The sequence below is a fragment of the Protomyctophum parallelum genome (genome assembly GCF_964188405.1).
Source record: "Protomyctophum parallelum genome assembly, chromosome: 23".
NCBI lineage: Eukaryota > Metazoa > Chordata > Actinopteri > Myctophiformes > Myctophidae > Protomyctophum > Protomyctophum parallelum.
This window is the reverse complement of record NC_139715.1, coordinates 19,337,544-19,358,997: the sequence shown is the minus strand read 5'-3', so window position 1 is coordinate 19,358,997 and position 21,454 is coordinate 19,337,544. Positions and strand designations below refer to the sequence as shown.

The 21,454-nt window shown below is 43.0% G+C and overlaps 1 protein-coding gene across 1 annotated transcript in view; it reads right to left on the bottom strand.

The window, feature by feature from the left end:
- The window catches only part of spega (striated muscle enriched protein kinase a), an 88,311-nt gene that overhangs the window by 26,103 nt on the left and 40,754 nt on the right, over window positions 1-21,454 (bottom strand). The window contains exons 8-21 of the mRNA XM_083758410.1: window positions 19,768-19,915; window positions 18,903-19,046; window positions 10,077-10,240; window positions 9,899-9,987; window positions 7,642-7,820; window positions 6,795-6,981; window positions 6,174-6,247; window positions 4,641-4,799; window positions 3,425-3,614; window positions 2,595-2,824; window positions 2,139-2,258; window positions 1,823-1,927; window positions 1,311-1,517; window positions 661-784 (exon numbers count right to left, since the gene is read on the bottom strand). Coding sequence (XP_083614536.1) covers window positions 661-784; window positions 1,311-1,517; window positions 1,823-1,927; window positions 2,139-2,258; window positions 2,595-2,824; window positions 3,425-3,614; window positions 4,641-4,799; window positions 6,174-6,247; window positions 6,795-6,981; window positions 7,642-7,820; window positions 9,899-9,987; window positions 10,077-10,240; window positions 18,903-19,046; window positions 19,768-19,915 — 2,120 coding nt within the window. The remainder of the gene's footprint in view (window positions 1-660; window positions 785-1,310; window positions 1,518-1,822; window positions 1,928-2,138; window positions 2,259-2,594; window positions 2,825-3,424; window positions 3,615-4,640; window positions 4,800-6,173; window positions 6,248-6,794; window positions 6,982-7,641; window positions 7,821-9,898; window positions 9,988-10,076; window positions 10,241-18,902; window positions 19,047-19,767; window positions 19,916-21,454) is intronic.

The window sequence follows — 21,454 nt, the reverse complement described above, 5'->3', positions numbered from 1 at the left end:
TACATCCAAAACGTTTTAGGATCCATTTGAATTTTAATTGCCATGGGAAGTTCAGTTCACTCAGGCACTCAGTGTATGTAAAACAGGTTTATGCCCTTTAAAAGGCAGCCAGTCTGTGAGCAGATGAGTCAGAGCAATTCTAGAAAGCACAGCATGTGCTTTAGATAAACGCCAGCAATTATTCCGCAAGAGTAGGTGTGAAAGTCTTTCAGCAGATGTTTGTCACGACGATGTTGGTAGATGACAGGGACAAGTGTCATTCTACACATTAGAACCATAACTAGCGTGACAATGGTTATATGATATCCATATATAGGCATATTTAAATGCCCTTTTTTTAACATGATCGCCGTCAGGTTGGAAACCTTGTATGTTCAAAACTGTGACTTTTCAGGTAAAAAAAGAGTCCCCCCCACCTTGGTAGCCACAGAAACGTCTCAGCTTTTGCATGTGATGTGACAGACAAGACAGTGCACTTTTCACTTCATTTTATTCCTCATACAAAGATGCCATTGCCTGGCCCTGTATCTCAAATCGTAAAAAGAAAAAAAGAAAAAGAAGCGCTGCTTATCAACTAAACCGGTTAATCGACCGATAAGGTTATCAAAACGTATCAATTCATGAATTAATTGAATCATTCCGATCCCTAGTAGTACCAACCTTTTCCATGTGACCACAGCGTGCACGTGGTTGAGCGTGATGGTGATGTTAGCAGGCTGGCTCTCCACCACATACACAGCGTCAGGCTTGTCCAGGATGACCGGGGCTTTCCTCAAATAGGGACCTAGACGGGGTGGCACAGATGTATTCACATCTCCAAACAACCAGTTCATGCTTCCAATACTGCTTGTGCACATGTTTACTTCTAACTTTGATACAGGTAATAGTACTGTTTTCTCCTTTAATTCCTTAATGTAAGTGGGTCTGGGGCCAGGGGTGTGGGTGGGAGAAGGGGAGCAAGCTAACTGTACTGCACTGTATGTCTTGTGTATTTGTACTGTATGTCATGTTGCACCTATGTGTCTTTTGTACCGTGTACTTGCACTGTAATGTGGACCCCCTCTAAAACGAGATGCTGCATCTCAAGGGGGCATCCTCTCAATATAATTCGGACAATTCTGAAAATAAACATTTTGAAACTAAATCAACATAGGATGAAACTACTTTTATCTAAACCTGCTTTTACATCTGACGTTAAAGATGGAATGCCGTGATTTTCCCGCGATACCGTTGCCTATTTGCGATACTGACATTGTGCATGTTCATACCGCGATAACGATAACAATATATTGTGCAGCCTTACTCCGTACCTCTGTCTATGAGCTGGACCAGGTCAGTGGAGGGCGATGGCTTGCTGAGGGTCTTGCCGGTGGACGCCAGCACCCTGAAGGCGTAGCGGACCCCCTTGGACAGAGAGGTGACCGTATAGGCCGTCTCCTTCAGGCTGGACGCCACGATGGTCCACTGGATGGAGCCCAGCGGTTGCTGCTGAACCGCATACAGCAAGGAGCTGGAGTCTACACACACACACAACGCACACACGCATTCATTTTAGCTCGCTAGCATTGATGCTATGATTTAGCATCCAAGATGGCACCCAAAACCGGACGCGCATCACAATAGAAATGCTTCTCGTCACGTGGCACCCGAGCATCACCACTTTCATCCAGTTGCCCATGTATGCCATACATCTTTTCTACGAGGAGTCCAGAAGAACATACTAAATGTGTGAACAAGTCGGTAAATATTGCCTAATTGTTAATTTACTACATTTTAAATTATTGTCATTTCAAGATGAAGATGAAGAGAAAATCCCCTTTACCAAGAGAGCTGTCCAGACGCTTTGGTTTCTTCCAGCTGAGCGTGATGGTCTTCCCTGTGATGGCCTCTACCACTGGGGGTCCATCGGGGGGTTCAGGAACAATATCTGTCACGACGAAAAAATTCATCTTGCAGTTTATCTGAGAATTTAATCTGCAATGGTAATGATTGTTTTTCGTGCCAATTTGACTGCAAGCATGCATTCAGATTTGCACACACGCACACGCAAGCACACGCACACGCACACACACACACACACACACACACACACACACACACACACACACACACACACACACACACACACACACACACACCTGTGATGTAGAGGTGCGCGTAGCAGGCCGCCTTTCCCACTTTGTTGGAGATGACACTCTTGTAGACTCCGCCGTGGGCGTGGCAGACGCTCCTGATGAGCAGACTGTGGACATCCCTGTCTGGAGGACAGAGACACAGTGTGAGCTGGGCTCGCATGCAGTCCCCCCCTTTCAGAATCCCTGCCCTTTTCCTTCTTCTTTCTACAGTAATTATTTGTTCGGCCCAATTTGTTTTGTTTATCGTCATGATTTGTCACCTCGGCTGTTGGCTTTGTCCGAGGCTTAAATGTCTTTTAAAATAAATACTTTTGGAAACATCTATGGGAAAAATGAACGGGGAATTATTTCCTGGTGTCCTCGTCGTTCTGAAAGGGGGGCGGGACTGCGACGCTCTATACCGAACCAATCACCTCTAGAGCCCCAAACACTGTCATCCTGATGTCATAGGATGCTTACGGTGGGTCATTTTGCGCTCCTCGGTGCTGTCGATGCGCTTCCCGTTGTGGTACCAGGCGATGGTCGGGTACGGCAGGCCCGTCACCTTGCACTTCAGCACGGCCTCCTTCCCCTCCAGCACCTCCACGTCGCCCAGGGGCTTCACGAAGTCCGGCATCGTTCTCTTCTCCACCTCGCTCTCCAACACCTCGGGCTCCTCCGGGATGGAGGGCATCTTCTCCAGCTTGGCCCTATAAACAGAGAGAGAGGGGGAGACAGAGAGAGAGAGAGAGAGACAGAGAGAGAGCAAAAGAGATACGGTATGTCCAAAATGAGCTTTGAGGACATGATCAACTTTCTACGTTTAACCACTTGAACCCTAGCGTCCGTCTTCTGGGCTTATCACAATGGTCCAAGATGAAACGTTGTGATCTTGTACATCGGCTATTTTCAGCCAAGAGAGTTGGTATATAAGAGCAATAAGAAAGGTAGGATCATAACCTTTCTGAAAAAGGTGAGGTCATCAGTCAAATAGTACACAGTATTTCCCGAGCACAAATACGAACGACCCACCAGTTTTGGAGATATGGCTTATAGAGTAATGTCTTGCAGAAAACAGCGAGTTGATGAAAACAGGCTTGAAAGGTTCACTTCTGTGGACTCTAACATTAGTAAACCTATAGCTACATGTTTAAGCATTTATTTCATATTTACATGTCGATTTCAGCTCTGACATTTATTTCAGACATTCTCTAGTATATGAAGAGTCTGCCAGTGCTATTAACTCATTTTGGATCCTGAACAGTTAGTCTTGCCCGCCTGTATCAAAATGAGTATACAAATGTTCCTACATGTGAGAGGAGATGGCGGCACGCGGCTCCTGCATGTAGAGTTCGGCGGTGCTCTCTGCCTTGCCGTGGAAGTTGTGCGCCATGGCGGTGTAGAAGCCTTCCGTGTCGGCGCTGACGTGGCCGATGACCAGCGAGCAGCGGCCGCCTTCCCGAAGGATGCGCACGTCCTCGCTCTCCTCCACCGGGGTCTCTGGAAGATGGGTTTGAGGGCAAAGTGTTTCAGAGAGAGGTAACGACAACATCGAGACCGGCCGGATATGGATTCGAGCTGTGGTTTTCAACCATTTTCATATCGAGGCCCATTATTAATTCGGCATTTGAGCCACGGACCACCATTTGATGAGATTTAGCCTCTCACACCCAAAAATAAGAATATTTTGTTGGATAAGATTTTGTCCACAATTCCATGCTGCATTGATGTTGGTACCATAGGAGAGATAACAGGCAAACGTTGATCAAATGACAATTCTTCCATGTTCTCTAATTGTGTAGACTTCTTGTGAATTATAAGTATTGCAGATGTTTAACGATAATTTAACTCTTTAGAGCGTAACGCTCTCAGTTGGTAAGCGTTTGTAAGCGCTGACAACGAGCGCTTCCAAACTCTGACACTTAGAAAAATAATTTGGCGGAGGGTGTGTAGAGCCCAGGATCACATTAGATAACTGACACGGGTGAGAAATGGGTTACAAAATCGTGGAATAAAAATTAAGAGAAAAAAAAAAGGAAAAAAAAAATCATCTGCAAGGAATTTCTTGACAGGAAGTTGCTCATCAGATTTCTACGGTGGAGTTTTATGAAACAAACACTGCAGATGGAAAGAGGATAGTTCAAGCTTCTCGTACAGCTGCAATGTTGGTAAGTTTGATCAGATAGGACTTTTCTGTTTGGATGAATGGGCTGCCAGTGGGAAATTGCACCTACTGTAGTTAACACCTTGCTGGCATGATGGCAGTGGTGTGCATAAGGTCAATTGAACAGTCACTGAGGTGGTTTTGGAGTGAAATACTCGGGAGTTCCCAGGAGGAGTCCACGCGTCTTTGTTTTGCAGAATATAGGAAAGCAGTAGTGCGCACGCACGCACGCACGCACACGCACACACGCACACGCACACGCACACGCACACGCACACACACACACACACGCAAAGCAAAACCTCTGGGTCTAACAAGAAACCCTTACACTACACGTTAAATAGGTTGTTAATTTTTTTTACCGAAATGCATCCAGGTGACGCTGGGAGCTGGCGACCCGCTGACCTTGCAGTTAAATCGGGCCGTGCGACCTTCGATGACCTCTAGGATGTCCAGTTTGCGGGTGAACAGCGGCTCCTTGGAGGGCGTGACCTTCAGGCTGGCGCTGGACGTCAACTCCTCTGCAAGGAAAAACAGAGAGGAGCGAGCTGACACATTTTCTTCAAACTAAATTACAATTTAAATCCAGAGTGACTTACAGTAAGCAAGAACGACACATGGTAATACATCAAATACATTAAAAAGAAACAAATAGTCATCAAGAAGCATATGTAAGCTATATACGAACCTAACATCCGTCTAGCAGTGGAATATCTATACAATGAAACTATGCATATACTGTACACTATTGAGTGCTATGTCTACATAAAATGCTATCTAAATTACATACGTTTAGCCTTTGCATACGCCTGCAAGGTCGTCGAGGCTAGGGCAAGTGCTACGGCAAGTGTTACGGGCTAAGATGGAGTCTGAAGAGGTGGGTTTTCACACTAAAGATTGGGAGTAAATCTGCGGTTCTGATTGCAATGGAAAGTTCATTCCATAGTTTTGGAGCCAGAAAGCAGAAGAGTTTGGGATGTGTGGAGCGTTGTCCCGTCAATATGACGGCCTGCTTCCCTCCTTTCTATAATAGGTGTATGCATGTACAGTATGTGTGTGTGTGTGTGTGTGTGTGTGTGTGTGTGTGTCAAGATCAGAAGAGTACAGGACAGGACAACAAGAATGTATAAACACAGCACTGTAAAAATAGACTGGTTTGATCACAATGACACACATGTCAAATCACTACAAAATATTCCAAATACCCCAGATATTGTGTTCATCAATGAAATTAGAAAAACTGTCACTATATTTGAAATAGGCTGCCCATTTGATTTGTATATGGATACTTGTTTTACATCCAAACTTGTGAAATATCAGCTTCTGGTGGAACGTATTATGGCCTTGGGATATAACTGTCAACTTATTGTCCTTGTATTTGGAAGTCTGGGCCATGTCCATAAACTTGTGCTCAGGGGTCTGCAATTGGGTGGATTGCTAAAAACAAATGCAAAAAAGCTGGCTAAATACTGTTCTGTCTCAGCTACTATGGGCAGTCTGTCTGTCTGGAATCAGAATCAGAATCAGAAGCCTTTATTGCCATACATGTAAAACATGTTAGGAATTTGTTACGGTCTGGAGAAGGCGTTGTTTCATTTATCCCTAGGTGGCTTAAAAAGAAAACCCAAAAACATCCTGTCTCAGTGTCTAGTAGTGTCAAGTAATAGTATGTCAACAATGTGCTATATATATTTGTTTTTCTCTTCTTTTCCCTCTGTGTTAAGCATGTGCAGCAGCTATATCTGGTTGGACCATATAATGTATAACCTAATTCTGATCAGTGTTTGGGTCTATTGTATTACGCCTCTTGTGCAGATCCAAATAAAATAATTCAAATGTGTGTGTGTGGGTGTGTGTGGGTGGGTGGGGGGGGATTATTTGGAGGTCTCGTTCACCTTTGGCAGTGCTTAGCTTGCAGGTGTAGGTCCCACTGTCATCCTCATGCACCGAGTTTAGCAGGAGACGGCACCTGTATCATGAAACAATGAGTCATCATCAGTTATCTTCAAGGACCATCACTCAGGAACGACCTCCCTGAGATCAGGTTTGATGAAACAGTGTCTTCTTCGCTTCTTAAACCATTCTTTTCTCGAAGTGGCCTTTCCATTATTTAAAATAATCATATAAATATATATATATATATATATAATATATATATATATTGTAGAATTCTCTTAACCCATTTAGGACTAAGGCCAATTCTAAAAACGCCTTCGAAATACTGACCTAATATAGGTTTTCTGAAAAATATTTATTCAAACATTAAAAAAATGTTATATTGCTATATATATACTGTACATAGCAACAAGAACTCCAAAAGGGGTTCCCGTCCTGAAGGGGTAAACCGCCAAAAGGGGTTCCGTCCATGTTTTATTGCATATACATGTTTATGGTTAAAAAAACTAAACTGCTTTATAAACTATAGATTTTTTTATATATTACAAAAAAATGATCATTGAACAGCTGTACAAGCATGCGAAAAATCGCCTTAAATGTTCAACGACACAATTATTCACCTCTTGCCATCAAAGTGCATCTTGCAGTTGAGCAGCGCCGGCTGAACCAGCTTCCCGTTGGACATCCAATCAACTTCCACGTCCAGAGGTCCGGTCATGTGACACTCAAACATGGCCGACTCTCCCGCCTTCACTGCCACGTCCCGCACGTCCCTGACGATGGTCAGCTTGGTCGCTACCGGCACCGCTGCAAAGATGTTTCAAAGAAATTAGCAGAGCCTGACTTAAAGGACCACTTTTCGTATTCAACGTTTCAATGTTCATATAATTGGTCCTCACTAATCATGATAAATTACTATCATTTTTTATCTACTCGGTTTGTGTCTCATGGGAGGACTGTGGGCAGTTCAGTGATATCATCAATGGGGAATCCAAGCTAATAGAAACTGCAGGCTTTCTATGCCTGAAAAGTTGCACTGCAATAATGGAAGCCATCGTGTCTACGATAATAAATATATATTTTTAAATCTTGTTTTCGATGATGTCACTGGTGGAAGGGTTTCTGAACTGCCCACAGCCCTCCTATAGAGCGTCGCAGTCCCGCCCACTTCCAGAACGACGAGGGCACCAGGAAATAATTCTCCATTAATTTTCCCCATAGACATTTGAAAAAGTATTTATTTTAAGACATTTAAGCCTCGGACAAAGCCAAAAGCCGAGTTGACAAATCATGATGATAAACACATTTTTCGAACAAATAATTAGAAAGAAGAAGAAAAGGGCAGGGTACAGTACAACACTTTTTCCCTTTTTTGTTTAAAAAAAAAGAAGCCGTTGCATTTTAAAAGATCTCTGTCCATCATGGCAGTCGGGTGTGTAGTTAAACTGAGGCCAAGCATTTCCGTACCTCTGACCTCCAGTCTGCATTCGCTCTGCTTGCTTCCATACTCGTTGATCAGCTTGCAGACGTACACCCCGGCGTCGGCCCTCTGCGCAGAGGCGATTCTCATCTCGCTGGTGTCGTCGTCGTCGGTCTCGCGCACCGCGAAGCGCCCGCCGCTCCTCACCGCCACCCTGTCCTTCGACCTGAAGCGATAAAGCAGCCGTCACCTGCGGGTTACACTGGCGTCACAGCGATGTCATGCTCAGACACGTGTCTGTGGTGGGGTTCCCTCCTCCGCGGGTCAGGAAGGACCCGATGTGAGGTGAAGACCTCTCTCCACATGACATCATTATGTGCAGTGGTGGAAAATGTACTTAAAGTCCTTACTTAAGTAAAGGTATCAATACTGCAATATAGAATATAGAAGTTAAAGCAAAACCGAAAAAAGCCCCATAGATAGCCTTCTGGTTCAGGCACCAGTGAGAAAAGGTATAATTTCATATTTTTATAACCTAATTCAGTCTCTATCCTCTGTATACGAATAGTGTGAAGGAGCGTTGGAGATCTCTGACAATCTTTGGCAAGATATTCTTAGTCGTGTTCACACTTCATCGGCTTGCGCTAGACATGGCCTACTCCAGTGTAAAGTTGTATGTCGGACCCACTGGACGAAAGCTAAGCTGTCAAGGATATACGATAACATTGATCCCAGCTGTGAAAAATGTCATCAGACACCGATAAGTTCGGTAACACACATGTTTTGGTCATGTTCGTCTCTGAGCACATTCTGGACTGAATTCTTTGAGACACTTACAGTATTAACTGGGACACTTATAGTGCCTAATGCTGTTACAGCACTTACAGCGCTGTTTGGCATTTCTCAACTGCCACTGTCTAGATCTCAAGCAGACCTTATAGCCTTTCTAACACTATTGGCAAGACGCCTAGTACTTATGAGATGGAAATCGCCCACCCCGCCCTCCCATACACTATGGATTAGAGATATTTTTAATAATTTGCAGCTTGAAAGGATTAGATACATAATGAAGGGCTCTGTCGCAAAATTCCACAGAGTATGGGACCCTTTCCTTGTCTATGCTTTATTCCTCTGTAGTTTCCACAACTCGGCACGTCACCCTTGTTCCTTAAAAATCGGCACCAGCACACTTCTCCTCCATTCCTCAGGCATCCGCTCGTTCTCTAAGATCCTGTTGAACGACCTAGTCAAAAATTCTACTGCCACCTCTCCTAGACACTTCCAAACCTCTACGGGTATGTCATCAGGACCAGCTGCTTTTCTACACTTCATTCTCTTCAATGCCTTCCTCACTTCATCCTCACTGATTTTTGCAACTTCCTGGTTCACCACGGTTACCTCTTCTACTCTTTGTTCTCTCTCATTTTCCTCGTTCATTAACTCTTTTAAGTATTCTGTCCATCATGCCATCACACTTCCGGCACCTGTCAATACATTCCCATCTCTATCCTTAATCACCCTAACCTGTTGTAGGTCCTTCCCATCTCTATCCCTCTGTCTTACCAACCTGTATAAATCAGTCTCTCCCTCTTTGCTGTCAGGCCTCGCATACAATATACTATAATTCTTAGCAAGCATTTAGATGAACATAGGCTGCCGAGTCCCGACATAATCAAATTATTATACATTTTCTTTCCCATTGTTGTGGAATCTTGGAACTCATAATTCTACTGTGCCTTTTGTTCTGTTTCATCCTGTGTCACACCATCTTATCTGTATGACTAAAGATGAAAATGATTCATCTTTCAACTGTATGCATTTTCTGTCCACGCCCTCTACTCATGTAACTGCTTAAAAAGCTAACCAGAATGTTAATACTTGGTCAGTTCTCTCCGATGTCGGATGAGCCTATGCTGTGCTGCTGTAACATTGTTCATGTCCTTGGTGGTTTTTAGAGAGCATTGCTCATTATTCTGTACACTTTGCATAATGAATTCAAAGTTCTGTTCTTCCATCAAGTAGACTTTCATGTAGATGAAAAAAAATGTTTTAATATTTTTCACGCTCACTTTTCACGCTTTCACGGGTGTGAAAAGAATGCTAAACTAAACAGCACTCGCTGCCAGTGACCTTGGGTACTGGGTCTTCATTTATAATGCACTGGATTGTGATGAGTTGCGCGATGTCACCTTTTGAAGAATGCAAATTAGATTCTGTTTCATGATTCATGTTTTCAGTTTGTTTCCAGATTCAACATAAGTAAAGCACAGGTTTGAAACTTTGGGCTGCCCTAGTGGCTCTTACCAGTAAACCACAGGTTTGGGCTGCCCGAGCACTTTGGCACAGATGACGACCTCATGGCCCTCCGTCACGCTTTGGTCACACAGCGCCACCTTTTTAAATGGAAACAAGCGTTAAGACGAACGGCGCTAATAATGTCCGGACGCATTTCTGCCTTGAACTGAGAAAGAACGATTCTAACCTGAAAGGATGGAGGGTCTCGGAAGTGGACGTGTTTGACTGAAGCGGGCGTCTCCCGGACCTCCATGGCGTCTTCCTGGGGGCTAAGGTACTCCTCGTCTGATTGGATGGGGCTGCCGACCTCCAGGGACAAGGCCTTTTTCCCACGAGCTGCACCAGATGGTTCTAGAAGAGAGAGAATACCCCCCAAAAAAACGCTCTGTAACTATTTAAAGAAAACCAATTAACTACTAGTTACTACTCAGCCAGTCAGGAAAGGCTGACAAAGCCAACAGGTCGAAAGTCACCGGCCATCATTAATTGCTGCTGCGGCTTATTAAAGACTTTAAAACTTTGTTTGCGAGTGCGGATGGTTCCTTTGATGTTCATCGTGTCAAGAATCTGCACCCAGTTTGAGTGTGCCTATAGCCTTTGAAGTGAGTTGACTCAACCCGTCAACCACTTTCAATCTGGCGTGCCTATTTTGGGCATGTCATAGGCCAAAAAACATCCCAAAGACTTTATTAGATATGTGCCCAAATTCTCCAAGCTTCTTCTACAAGCCTCATAAGTCATAACGCATTGCGATGCATTGTGAGCCTGTAGGTCTGCCATTTTTGTGCCGGGTTTGAATACTGGCTTCGGGCCCGGGCTGTGCTGAATGTTATCCCACGGCTAAGCTCATGTTCACTGTCCTGTCAGAACCAGTGGTGTAAGTACATTAACTTAAGTACTGTAATAAGTACAATTTTGAGGTATTTGTACTTTACTGGAGTATTTCCATTTTCCTAAACTTTTACTTCTACTCCACTACATCTCAGAGGCAAATATTGTACTTTTACTCCACTACATTTATTTGAAAACTTTAGTTACTTGTTTATTATTACAAAACATACATTAAAAATAATGGTTTAATTGTATATATAATAACATACAAATAATGGTAAAAAAAGAATGGTAAAATTTTACTTAAGTAAATGTACTTAGTTACTTTCCACCACTGCTCTAGATCAGTGGTGGGCTGTGAGGATTTCGCAAATGTGTGCCCCAAAATTATAATTGATAAAACACAAAGATTAAGTATATTGATCCAAGCCGGAACACAATCAATTGATTCATTGATCATTCAAATAGCTATAGCTCTGAAAATGCATGTGTTCCATCCGCTGAACACCACAGCAGAATTGGCGGCTGTGTTAAATGGGTGGGCCGTGAGATTTTCAAGTGGGCCCTGATATGATCCAGAAATGTTTAAGAACCACTGCTATAGATAACCCAATACCAAGTTTGGTCATCCTAGGCCTTATAGTCAGGATTCAATTTGGGGGGGGGGGGAAACAGGGGAACTTTTTTTTAATCACTTAGCCTTTAGATAAAATAGTCAAACCACAAGCTCACAACGGCTGTTCAAAATGCTCAAACGTACATTGCAGAAATAGCAGATCTACAACCTCACAACTCGTCACAGCACGATGTGTTGTGAGTTTGTAGATAGGCTATTTATCATACAATGTATAGGGCTTAAGTGGAATTACTATAAGATACCATCAATGATATGATCTTGCTTACTGTAAATCGCTCTAGATTAAGTCTGCTAAATGCCTAAATTGTATGATTTCATCATACTGTATTCTTCAACCATTGGCCATCTCATCTTATATTAATCCCTACTATAAAAAAATCTATCATCCATATGGAACATGTTATTTAGTGTTAATCTCAGGGAATGCGAGAGAGAGAGAGAGAGAGAGCGAGAGAGAGAGAGAGAGAGAGAGAGAGAGAGAGGGCAAGAAGATGGTGGCTTTCGTTGGAGCTGCGGATGCCAGCAGACCACTGGAGTTCGTCTGTTTATGTGCTCGTCTCTCTGCAGATGAAATCTCTCTGCCAAGATGAATGCTTGGCAGGAAGCAGATGAGAGTTATAGGTGCACGCGCACGTTTGTTAGCTTGTGTGCCTGCCTCTTGGAGTGTGTGCACTCTCCCAACACAGTGCACACACACACACACACACACACACACACACACACACACTGCACACGCATTGTGTGTGTGTGTGTGTGTGTGTGTGTGTGTGAGGGTGTGTGTGTGTGTGTGTGTGTGTGTGTGTGCACTGTGTTGGGAGAGACGAGAGAGATTGAGGCGCTCTCTTCAGTGCTGCGCTAATCATGTTCAAGGCGGATATATAGTGTTGAATTGCAGCCTGGATAAAAGCACTCGGAGAAATTTATTAATTAGAAACAAATCTATGTTCAAATCCGAATGTTCACTCGGAAATTCCTGCCGAAGTTCGAGTCCTAAAATAAGGGCTAGGGTACAGCCTTAACACACACACACACACACACACACACACACAGTAGTCAAGTCGATAGTATAAACATGCAGATACACACAGTAGTCTAATGTACCTGTACACACTTACTGGCACACGAGTACATGTTCACGCACAAACTGTAGGTGAACATAACCTGCATGTGCACATACAAACACTCTCTGAGAGGAGAGAGAGAGAGGGAGAGAGAGAGAGAGAGCCACCGGGAATCGACAGAAGCGACCTTAACTGAACAGATAATGAATTAATCTTTTAATCCCTGACCCAATCACTCTCTTATTCCCCTGGAGTTCCAGAGCAGAGCACGGTGTCTGGACTCCAACCAGACGCTCAAAAAAGAGGATTGATAACTCTCTCTGGCTCTGCTACAGTAAGTCTCTCTCTCTCTCTCTGTCTCTCTTTATGTCTGTCTCCTTCATTGTCTGCATCAGCCTCGGACTCTTTATCTGTCGTCTCCGTATCTCTTTCTTTGACCGATAACATCTATATATAGAACAAAGACCACTACAAAGATAAAAAGGGGGAAAAAACTATGAAGCTAATCATCATGGAAGTGTTTTTTTCCCAGCCATTTTTCATGTGACATTTTCCGACTGAGATGCACCGTTAGTAATACTTTAACGAGGTAAGCAAGAGAAAGCAAACAGTGGGCTGTGTTGTGTTGTGTTCTGTGAGGTTCAGTTGACACGATCAAGACTCCAAGAGGCAGGCACACAAGCTGACAAGCACAGAGAACAAGTTAAACTTAAACATAGGACTGACTTAGTGCATATACGAACAACAGACCTCAAAGAAACTCCCCGCAACAACACAAACGTAATCGTTTCAATCCCACACCGAAGCAATGTTGAAATGTCGCTGTAAAGCAGTGAGAAACGTACCTAGAGTCACATCTCTGAGGCAGCGGCTGTTCAGTCAACCGAGCGCTAAACTCCTGGGAGTATTTACGTCGACCTGCCAACTCTTACACAAGCGTTCACAGAACTATAGCCGGGCTAATCTGACAACTCGGTATCATCCTCAATCTCTTTCGCTTTGCTCTTCACTTCTTCACATCTTGTTCACCGCGTACTCCGTTCTTTCTTCTTCTTCCCGATTTCGTCTCTGCTGAACGTTCTTGACCAGGCACAGATACTGGCATGCTTTGGTAATCTTCATCTGTGCAGAAACCATTGATTAACCAGCATGTATAAAGCAGGATAATGTGCTATGGATAGATTAACCATCAGAACCCTATAGCGTTCCTATTCTGGGGCGAACATTAAGAAGAAAAAAAAGATCATCAAGTTTAAGGTTTTTCAGCTTGTAGATTAGCTATTTTGATCAAAGAGATTTTGCTTTTGTGTTCAGTAAGAGGGGTCTCCATTCTGATAGTAATAATGTGTTCAGTAACAGGGGTCTCCGCGTCTCTCCAGCTATTTAGCTGCAGAGACACATGAAAATGTATTTTCCAATTGTATGCAACCATGCAGGAGAGAGAACCTCCACAACGATAATTCATCAGCTTCAATTTTACAGTGTTCTAGTTCCAATTTTGCATTTTCTTTGTCTCTTCTCATCGAATTTAACTTGTTAGTCCTGTATCCAGTATGAATTCTCTCTCCGGTTTAAATCAAATTGGTATCCATTATCAAAACCTATAGAGCCTTGAGAGACAGGGAACACTGATTGCTATCATAATATGAAGCTACTGAACACCTATCTTAACAAAAAAGAATATTAATAATAATCACGTACGCCCCCTTTAAATATTTCTCTCAAGTTTATTTGGGTTTAGTGAGCCAAAAGCGTACTCTACTTCTCAGTACCAGCTATCATGACTCACATGCATATCCAGAACGTGACAGCATCGGACTCCAAAGCACTGCGGGGTGAAACCTTTTTTTTTTTTTTTTTTTTTTACTTTATTGCAACATTTCCTCCCTGGGACACAAAGCAGACTGCAATTACCAGTGTGAACAACAACAGGATGGATGGCTAAAAATACTCCTCCTTAAGTTAGAGTGCAGTGGCCTAATATGGCCAGACAGAACTAGCGGCTAGCCGGCCTGTGCGCTACTACAGTGTACACGCACGCACGCACGCACGCACACACGCACACAGTTGAGAGAATTGGGGAAGTGCAGGGGATTTAGCTGGTGCACAGTTGGGCACAAGCTAAATCCCCACTCTTGAGAAAGCAGGAGTGACAATGCCATGTCTCTGCATTCCTACTACATTCTCTCTCTCTCTCTCTCTCTCTCTCTCTCTATGTAACTACCGGTATACAAAAGCAAATACATACCACCACATACAGGTAAGTTACTATAATTACAGAATACAAATCATTTCAGAGTTTATTCTAAACCCTGCATGCCCTGTCTGCTGTCAGGGCCCAAGGGAAGGGGAGGTAGGAGGTATATTTGGCCGATCTCGCAGCAAATTGTCTGGGATTTCAAACACATCAAAGGGGGGGGAGCCGAACGCCTTTAAGAATTAATGGGTTGCCATGAGAACTGTGACTGTGAGGCGCCCCGGCCAGGGATGATGCTGAGTTCCAGCATGCCTTGCAGCCTTTGTAGTCATTAAGACAGCATGTCAAGCATGGGAGGCCTGGCAGATGATTAAAGACACTAAATTGATTTTACTCACATTATACAGTATATACGAGACCATACCCGTTTGGGGATCTGACGATATTAATTGTTTGAGGGGCGCTAGCCCCTCCTACGCCCAGCTTTGTCTATTTGTGTGTACCCCATAGTGATGATGTGATTGGCTGAGCAAAGTGAGGATACATAGGACAGAAAATTGAAGATGCAAAAGTGAGGACGCAAATTGTGACTAGCCGGAAAGAGATGATGTATGATGATAAGAGCGCCCCTCACTTCACACGGGTGTGATTTTTTTTTCTTTCTTTGCACTGCGAATACATTTCACCCAGCAGGTGAAGAAGGGCTCTGTCCTGTATCGTCTTTCTTACCGTCAGTAAAACCTACTTGAGTAGGTTAATAGATTTCGGCCTCAAATTCTGAGCACGGCATATCTGACACTTATATATAACGAGTGTCCCCTGTGGCACACCCGTTACACAATGCTCAGCCAATCAGTGCAGAATGGCACACCTTCCAGCCCATCACAACAGCCAATCACAGCTCTAAAAAAGATTCGGCAATTCCGCCACTACTAAAATGATTAGTTTAGATATATTAATAGAATTATATATATATATATATACACACACACACACACACACACACACACACACATGTATATATATATATATATATCCCAACATAAAGTGTTTTAGCAATATTCTGGGCCACCAGCAGTGTGTGGGAGAGAGCTGTCTAACGAGTTGGTCCAAAATCCCCCCATGCTTTGACTGGTGTGTCTGTGCATGACGGCCAGAATCAAATGATTCATAATTTTCATACGCCGGGGATTATTTCCATTCTAGAAGAGACTGTGGCATCAGGATAAGAGTTGTTTCATCATAGGACAAAGATGAGGCGATAACTCAGAATAACTTCTTGCTCTGCAGTGACCCTTCCCTCTAAATGAGACAAGTGGACCCAAGCCATGCCAGGAAAACCATGTCCCCGCCACAGCATAGTCTTGTGTATCCAGACAACTATATTCCACAATCTCCGAATGCTGTAGAGTCTTATAGTTTAGTTTAGTAGCTTAGTTTTATAGCTTAGTTTTCATTTAGTTTTCGCCAGTGAAAAAAGGAAATCGACGAACATTCTTCGTCATAGTATTAGTCGACGATATCAACACTGCTGCGGGTGGCCCGGCACACCATCGACGGGAAGGGAGCTATCCCTCACCTGGAGGGCATGGCCGCCTGGCGGTGCGTGGCCAAGGCTGAGCCACGGGTCATCAAAGACACTTACCACCACCGCCCACGGCCACCATCTGTTCACAGTACACAGTACAGTACATTAAGTACTGTACTTAACCCAATCTGAGATCAGATTCTAAAAATGTCTTCTACATCCTGACAGTTTTCTGAAAAAGCTATGTTTCTATGTCAGTGGTTCTTCGATAAAAAAAAAATAGCAGACCTACACTGCACTGGCTTCCGGTTGTTTTTAGGATTGATTTTAAAATTATTTTACTTGTGTATAAAGCTCTCATGGTCTCGCACCTTCCTACCTACATGACTGCCTGCCTAAATATGTCCCAAACCGCCCCCTAAGGTCTTCCACTGCTGGCCTGCTCGCTTTGCCTAAAAAAATGGCAACTAAAAAATACGGGGAAGCAGCTTTTTGCTTCTACGGGCCGTCGGCATGGAACAAGCTCCCACTGTACCTTCGTCAGGCAGCCTCTGTAGACATTTCTACTCTTCTACAACATTGCTTTTAATTGATCTTTTAATTTTTGTTATTCATGTCCTCACTGTACTGCATTACTGCTTGTTTTTTAATGTCGTTGCCTTGCTTTTCTTTTTTGTCTCCATTGCTCTGTAAAGCACTTTGAGCTGCATTTCATGTCATGAAAGGTGCTATACAAATAAAGTTTTATTATTATTATTATTACAAGCTCGTAGATCTGCTATTTTTCAATAGCTAAAGCATAACATAATGCTAACACCAAAAGGGGTTCCCGCCCAAAATGTGTTAAGTATCATTTGGAGGTATTTGTACTTTACTTGTAGTGGTACCAATTTCCAATACGTTTAGTTCTACTCCACTACATTTTGGATCCAAATATTGTACTTTTACTCCACTACATTTATTTCTGAAAACTTTAGTTTAGCTACTTTGTAGATTTGTATTATTACGAAAACATACATTAATCACTTCGGCTCTATTTTGGCCATTTGAAAATAGCCGATCTACAAGCTCACAATGCATCGCTGCACAAGCGACCAAGGTACTCAGCATTTTGATTTGTTAATTGAGTGCACACTTTATGTTTCTATTTGATATTGTTTTGTTATATTTGTCCTATTATTATTCATGTAAGTGCAATCTGTGGGTAGCTTGTACAAAATATATTTTCGCCCACTCTTTCACACCTGTAAAATGAATACTTTGATGTGACAAATATGGTGGAGTCGAACTCTCCAATGTGCATTCGTCCTTGTAACGAGGAATTTACTGCAGCATGTCCAACCACCCGTTAATCAGACCATTATTACTAACACTATCCCAAAGCCTAACCTAACCCAAATAGTTGTAACCCGCCACGGGTGAGACTAACGGGGTGTCTCCAACCCTAGTACTGATCCATTTCCCTCGACGGGGCAGATGCCAGCCTAGTCACTGTTCCTATGGAAACCCTATTAGCCACTTGATCATCTGTCTTTGTGTCTGAAGCTGCTGCCATCTGGACTCCAGTAATGAACCCTCTCTCAGTCACTTAGAGCGTTTACTCTCACCGTCGAGGATACAAAATCCTGATCAGCATATTTTTTTGTAATTTGTCACTTGTCTGTAAATAGTGTGTAAATAGTCCTGCCTGCCTGCCTGCCTGCCTGCGTACGTGTGTGTGTGTGTGTGTGTGTGTGCGCGCGACCCACGCGTGCGTTAGAGTACACATGCAAATGATGTAACACTTTCAACTTTCACCTTCACGCTCACATTTGGACTAATAGCGTTAGCCTACCGTGCGTGTGTGTGCGTGTGTGTGTGTGTGTGTGCCTGTGTGGCATCATCTGCGGGAACACACTTGATGCCGTTCAAAGCCCCGTGATTCTGCATGTCAGCCCAGGGCAATGGCACACCACGCCCCCACCCCATCTGCTCTCACCAGTGGTGGAAAGTAACTGCAGTACATACATTTAGGTACAGTACAAGAACTGTAGATTTAGGTGCAGTACTTGAGTACTGTACTTAAGTATAATTTTGAGGGATTTGTACTTTTCTTGAGCATGTCAAATTCTCAGTCGTTTTACTTCTACTCCACTACATTTCAGAGGCAAATGTTGTACTTGTACTCCACTACAATTATTTGAAAACTTTTACTAGTTACTTTGTAGATGTGATTATTACAAAAGATGCAGTAACCACCTCTGCCACATTTTGGCCATTTGAAAATAGCCAATCTTCAAGCTCACAATGCGCCGCGATGCATTGTGAGCTTGTATCGGCTATTTTCAAAAGATATTTATACATTTGAAAACATGAAATGGGGTAACAGGCATAACGAGTCGTTTCTACTTTTGGTACTTTAAAGGTATATTCAGTGATTTCACTTAATTCAAATATCACTTATTTTTTTGTTTTGTTGTGATAATCCTCTCTACTATAGAGTGTGCTGACCATATAAGGAGTTCCTCCCTGTCCCCAGTTAACCCCTGGGGGTAAAAAAACCTTAGGTTTCGTTTTTGACTCTCTATCCTGATTGGACGAAAGGCTTTGGGTCCCAGCCAAAAACGAAACCTAAGGTTTTTTGAGTGAAATCACTGAATATACCTTTAAGTACATTTTGATGCTGATACTTTTGTACTTTTACTCAAGTACTTTTTGAATTAGTATTTATATATTGCAGTACTTTACTTTAGTACTTTTTTCGCCACCACTGTTCCTACCTGTAGGGGCCGGACTGCCAGTGACGGTCCTGGTCAGAATAACCTCGGAGCCGACACTCGCCTGGGTGTCCTCCAGGGGCCTCTGGAACCGCGGGCCCTCCTCGAGGCCCTCGTCCGCGGACATGTAGTCTTCAGACGAGCCCCCTACGAAGGGATTCACACTTAAATTAAAACACGCACATGCTCGCATGAACTAACGCACGCACGCACGCACGCACGCACGCACGCACGCACGCACACACGCACACACGCACACACACACACACACACACACACACACACACACACACACACACACACACACACACACACACACACACACACACACACACTACAGAGTACGTCTCTCTGCACATCTATAAGTGAAATGCTTATTCATGGTGTCGTCCACAGTAACAGTTCTTGTATTTACTTGTGCTGTTCTTTTAATAAGGCCCCGTTTACACCGCGGCAGCCATATCTAGCCTGAATCAGATCTGTGTCACATCCAGATAGGAATCTGAGTTGTTTAAATAAGTCTAAATGGTCACATACAAGTCACATTCAGATCGGTGGTTTCAAATCAGATTCAAATCTGATTTGAGGAGAACCGTCTCAGTCTGAATGCAACAACCTGATCTAAATCGCATTCCATGTGACTTGCTACTGTATGTGCCTCGTTTGCGTTTAGACTTATTTAAGCAAATCAGATTCCAATGTGGATGTGGCACAGACCTGATTCAGGCTGGATTTGGCTGGCAGTCTGAACGCACAGATGGGATCTGATCGCTTGCGAACGGCAGTGTGAAAGGTCGGGCCAAAAGATCAGATTTGACTGGATGTGACTGCAGTCTAAATGGGGCCCTAGTGGACAGTGGTCTCGTACCTTCCTCAGGAGACCGGGGCTGACTGGAACGCCCTCTCCTGCCCTTGCGTCTTCTCCCTTCCTCGCCGCGGTTCTCCTTTCCGCTCGCCTCGCCGGCCTCCTCCGCCTCCATGCTCTCGTCCTCCACCACGATGGTGGGGATCACAACCTTCAGGTGGTGTTGTTGTTTTTTGACAGCAAAAAAAATTGATTTAGTTTTATTTATAGACTTTTTGAATAATTTTCATTTTAGTTTTAGTCACAATTTAGTCAGAATGTTTTTTTTTTTTTAATACTGTTTTTATTAGGCATTTTTTGTATATGACAACTTCAGAATATCCTTGACAATGATAATGAGTTATTCAGTTATATAAAATGAAAGATAATGACAGGTAATGTAAATTCCACATACAATACATAATAAAAAAGATAAATGTAAATGTGATAAACACGAAAAAACAAAAAACAGTTAAACAATGACAAATGTGAACAGACAAACAAAACAAAGACAACAGGACAGACACTCTTGCTCTCAAACTTTCCCAACACGTTGTTGTAAATTAACTGAATTACAGACATTTCTTTTTAAATGAGAAAAATTTTAATAAAGAAAAAATACTCAGTTACTTTTTTTTCTTTTCTTTCCAATTTTCTAATATGTTATCTATTGTGTAGGAGGGGTTAGCGTGCACCTATTGAAATGGTCAATGAAGGGTTGCCATGTCTGGTAAAATCTATCTTCACTCCCTCTCAATTCAAACTTTATCTTTTCCAATTGCAAGTAGTGCATAACATCTTTCATAAGTGTAGTGTGAGTGGGAACCTGTGCTTGTTTCCAATTCAACAGTATCAGTCTGCGAGCCAGTAGAGTCACATATTTTACCATGTTATATTGGAAAGTAGACAGTTTGACCCCGGGCCCCCTGACCCCCAAAACTGCTGTCAGTGGATCCGGGTCAAAAGGTCTTCCAACAATGTCTGACAGTGATTTAAATATACTTTGCCAATATGATTAGTGGTTAGTTTAGTGCAGTGCCAGAACATATGAGCTAGAGTGGCCGGCGACTGGCCACATCTGTCGCAGGCTGGATTCACATTTGGAAACATTCTGTTGAGTTTTTCCTTTGACAAATGTAACCTGTGTAATATTTTAAACTGTATAAGACCGTGCCTGGCACATACTGAAGAAGAGTGCACAAACTTTTGAGATGTAGACCATTGCTCGTCAGTGATAGATATTCCTAAGTCGTTTTCCCAAGCAGTTTTTAAATACTCCAATGAGGCATTATTATCTAAACATGAGAGAGAATTATAAATAATAGAAACACCTCCTTTGAGCAATGGGTCAGGTAGAAATATAGATTCCATTGATGAGTTGGGAGGTATGTTTGGAAATGAAGCAGTGTGTTGTGTTAAAAAATGTCGTATATGTAGAAATCTAAAGAAATGTGATTGGGGTAAATTGAATTTGCGTCGTATTTGTTCAAAGGTCGGAAATAACCCATCAATAAAAAGATCTTTGAAGGAGTGAATACCATTTCTATGCCACACTTTAAACAATGAGTCAGAAAGGGACGGTAAAAAAGCATGGTTAGCGACCAGAGGTGCGCGCACAGAACCCGGGTGCCAACCGAAATGCCTTCGTATTGAGAGCCAAATTTTGAGAGAATGCCAGACTATGGAATTCTTTGGCAACTTAGTATATCTT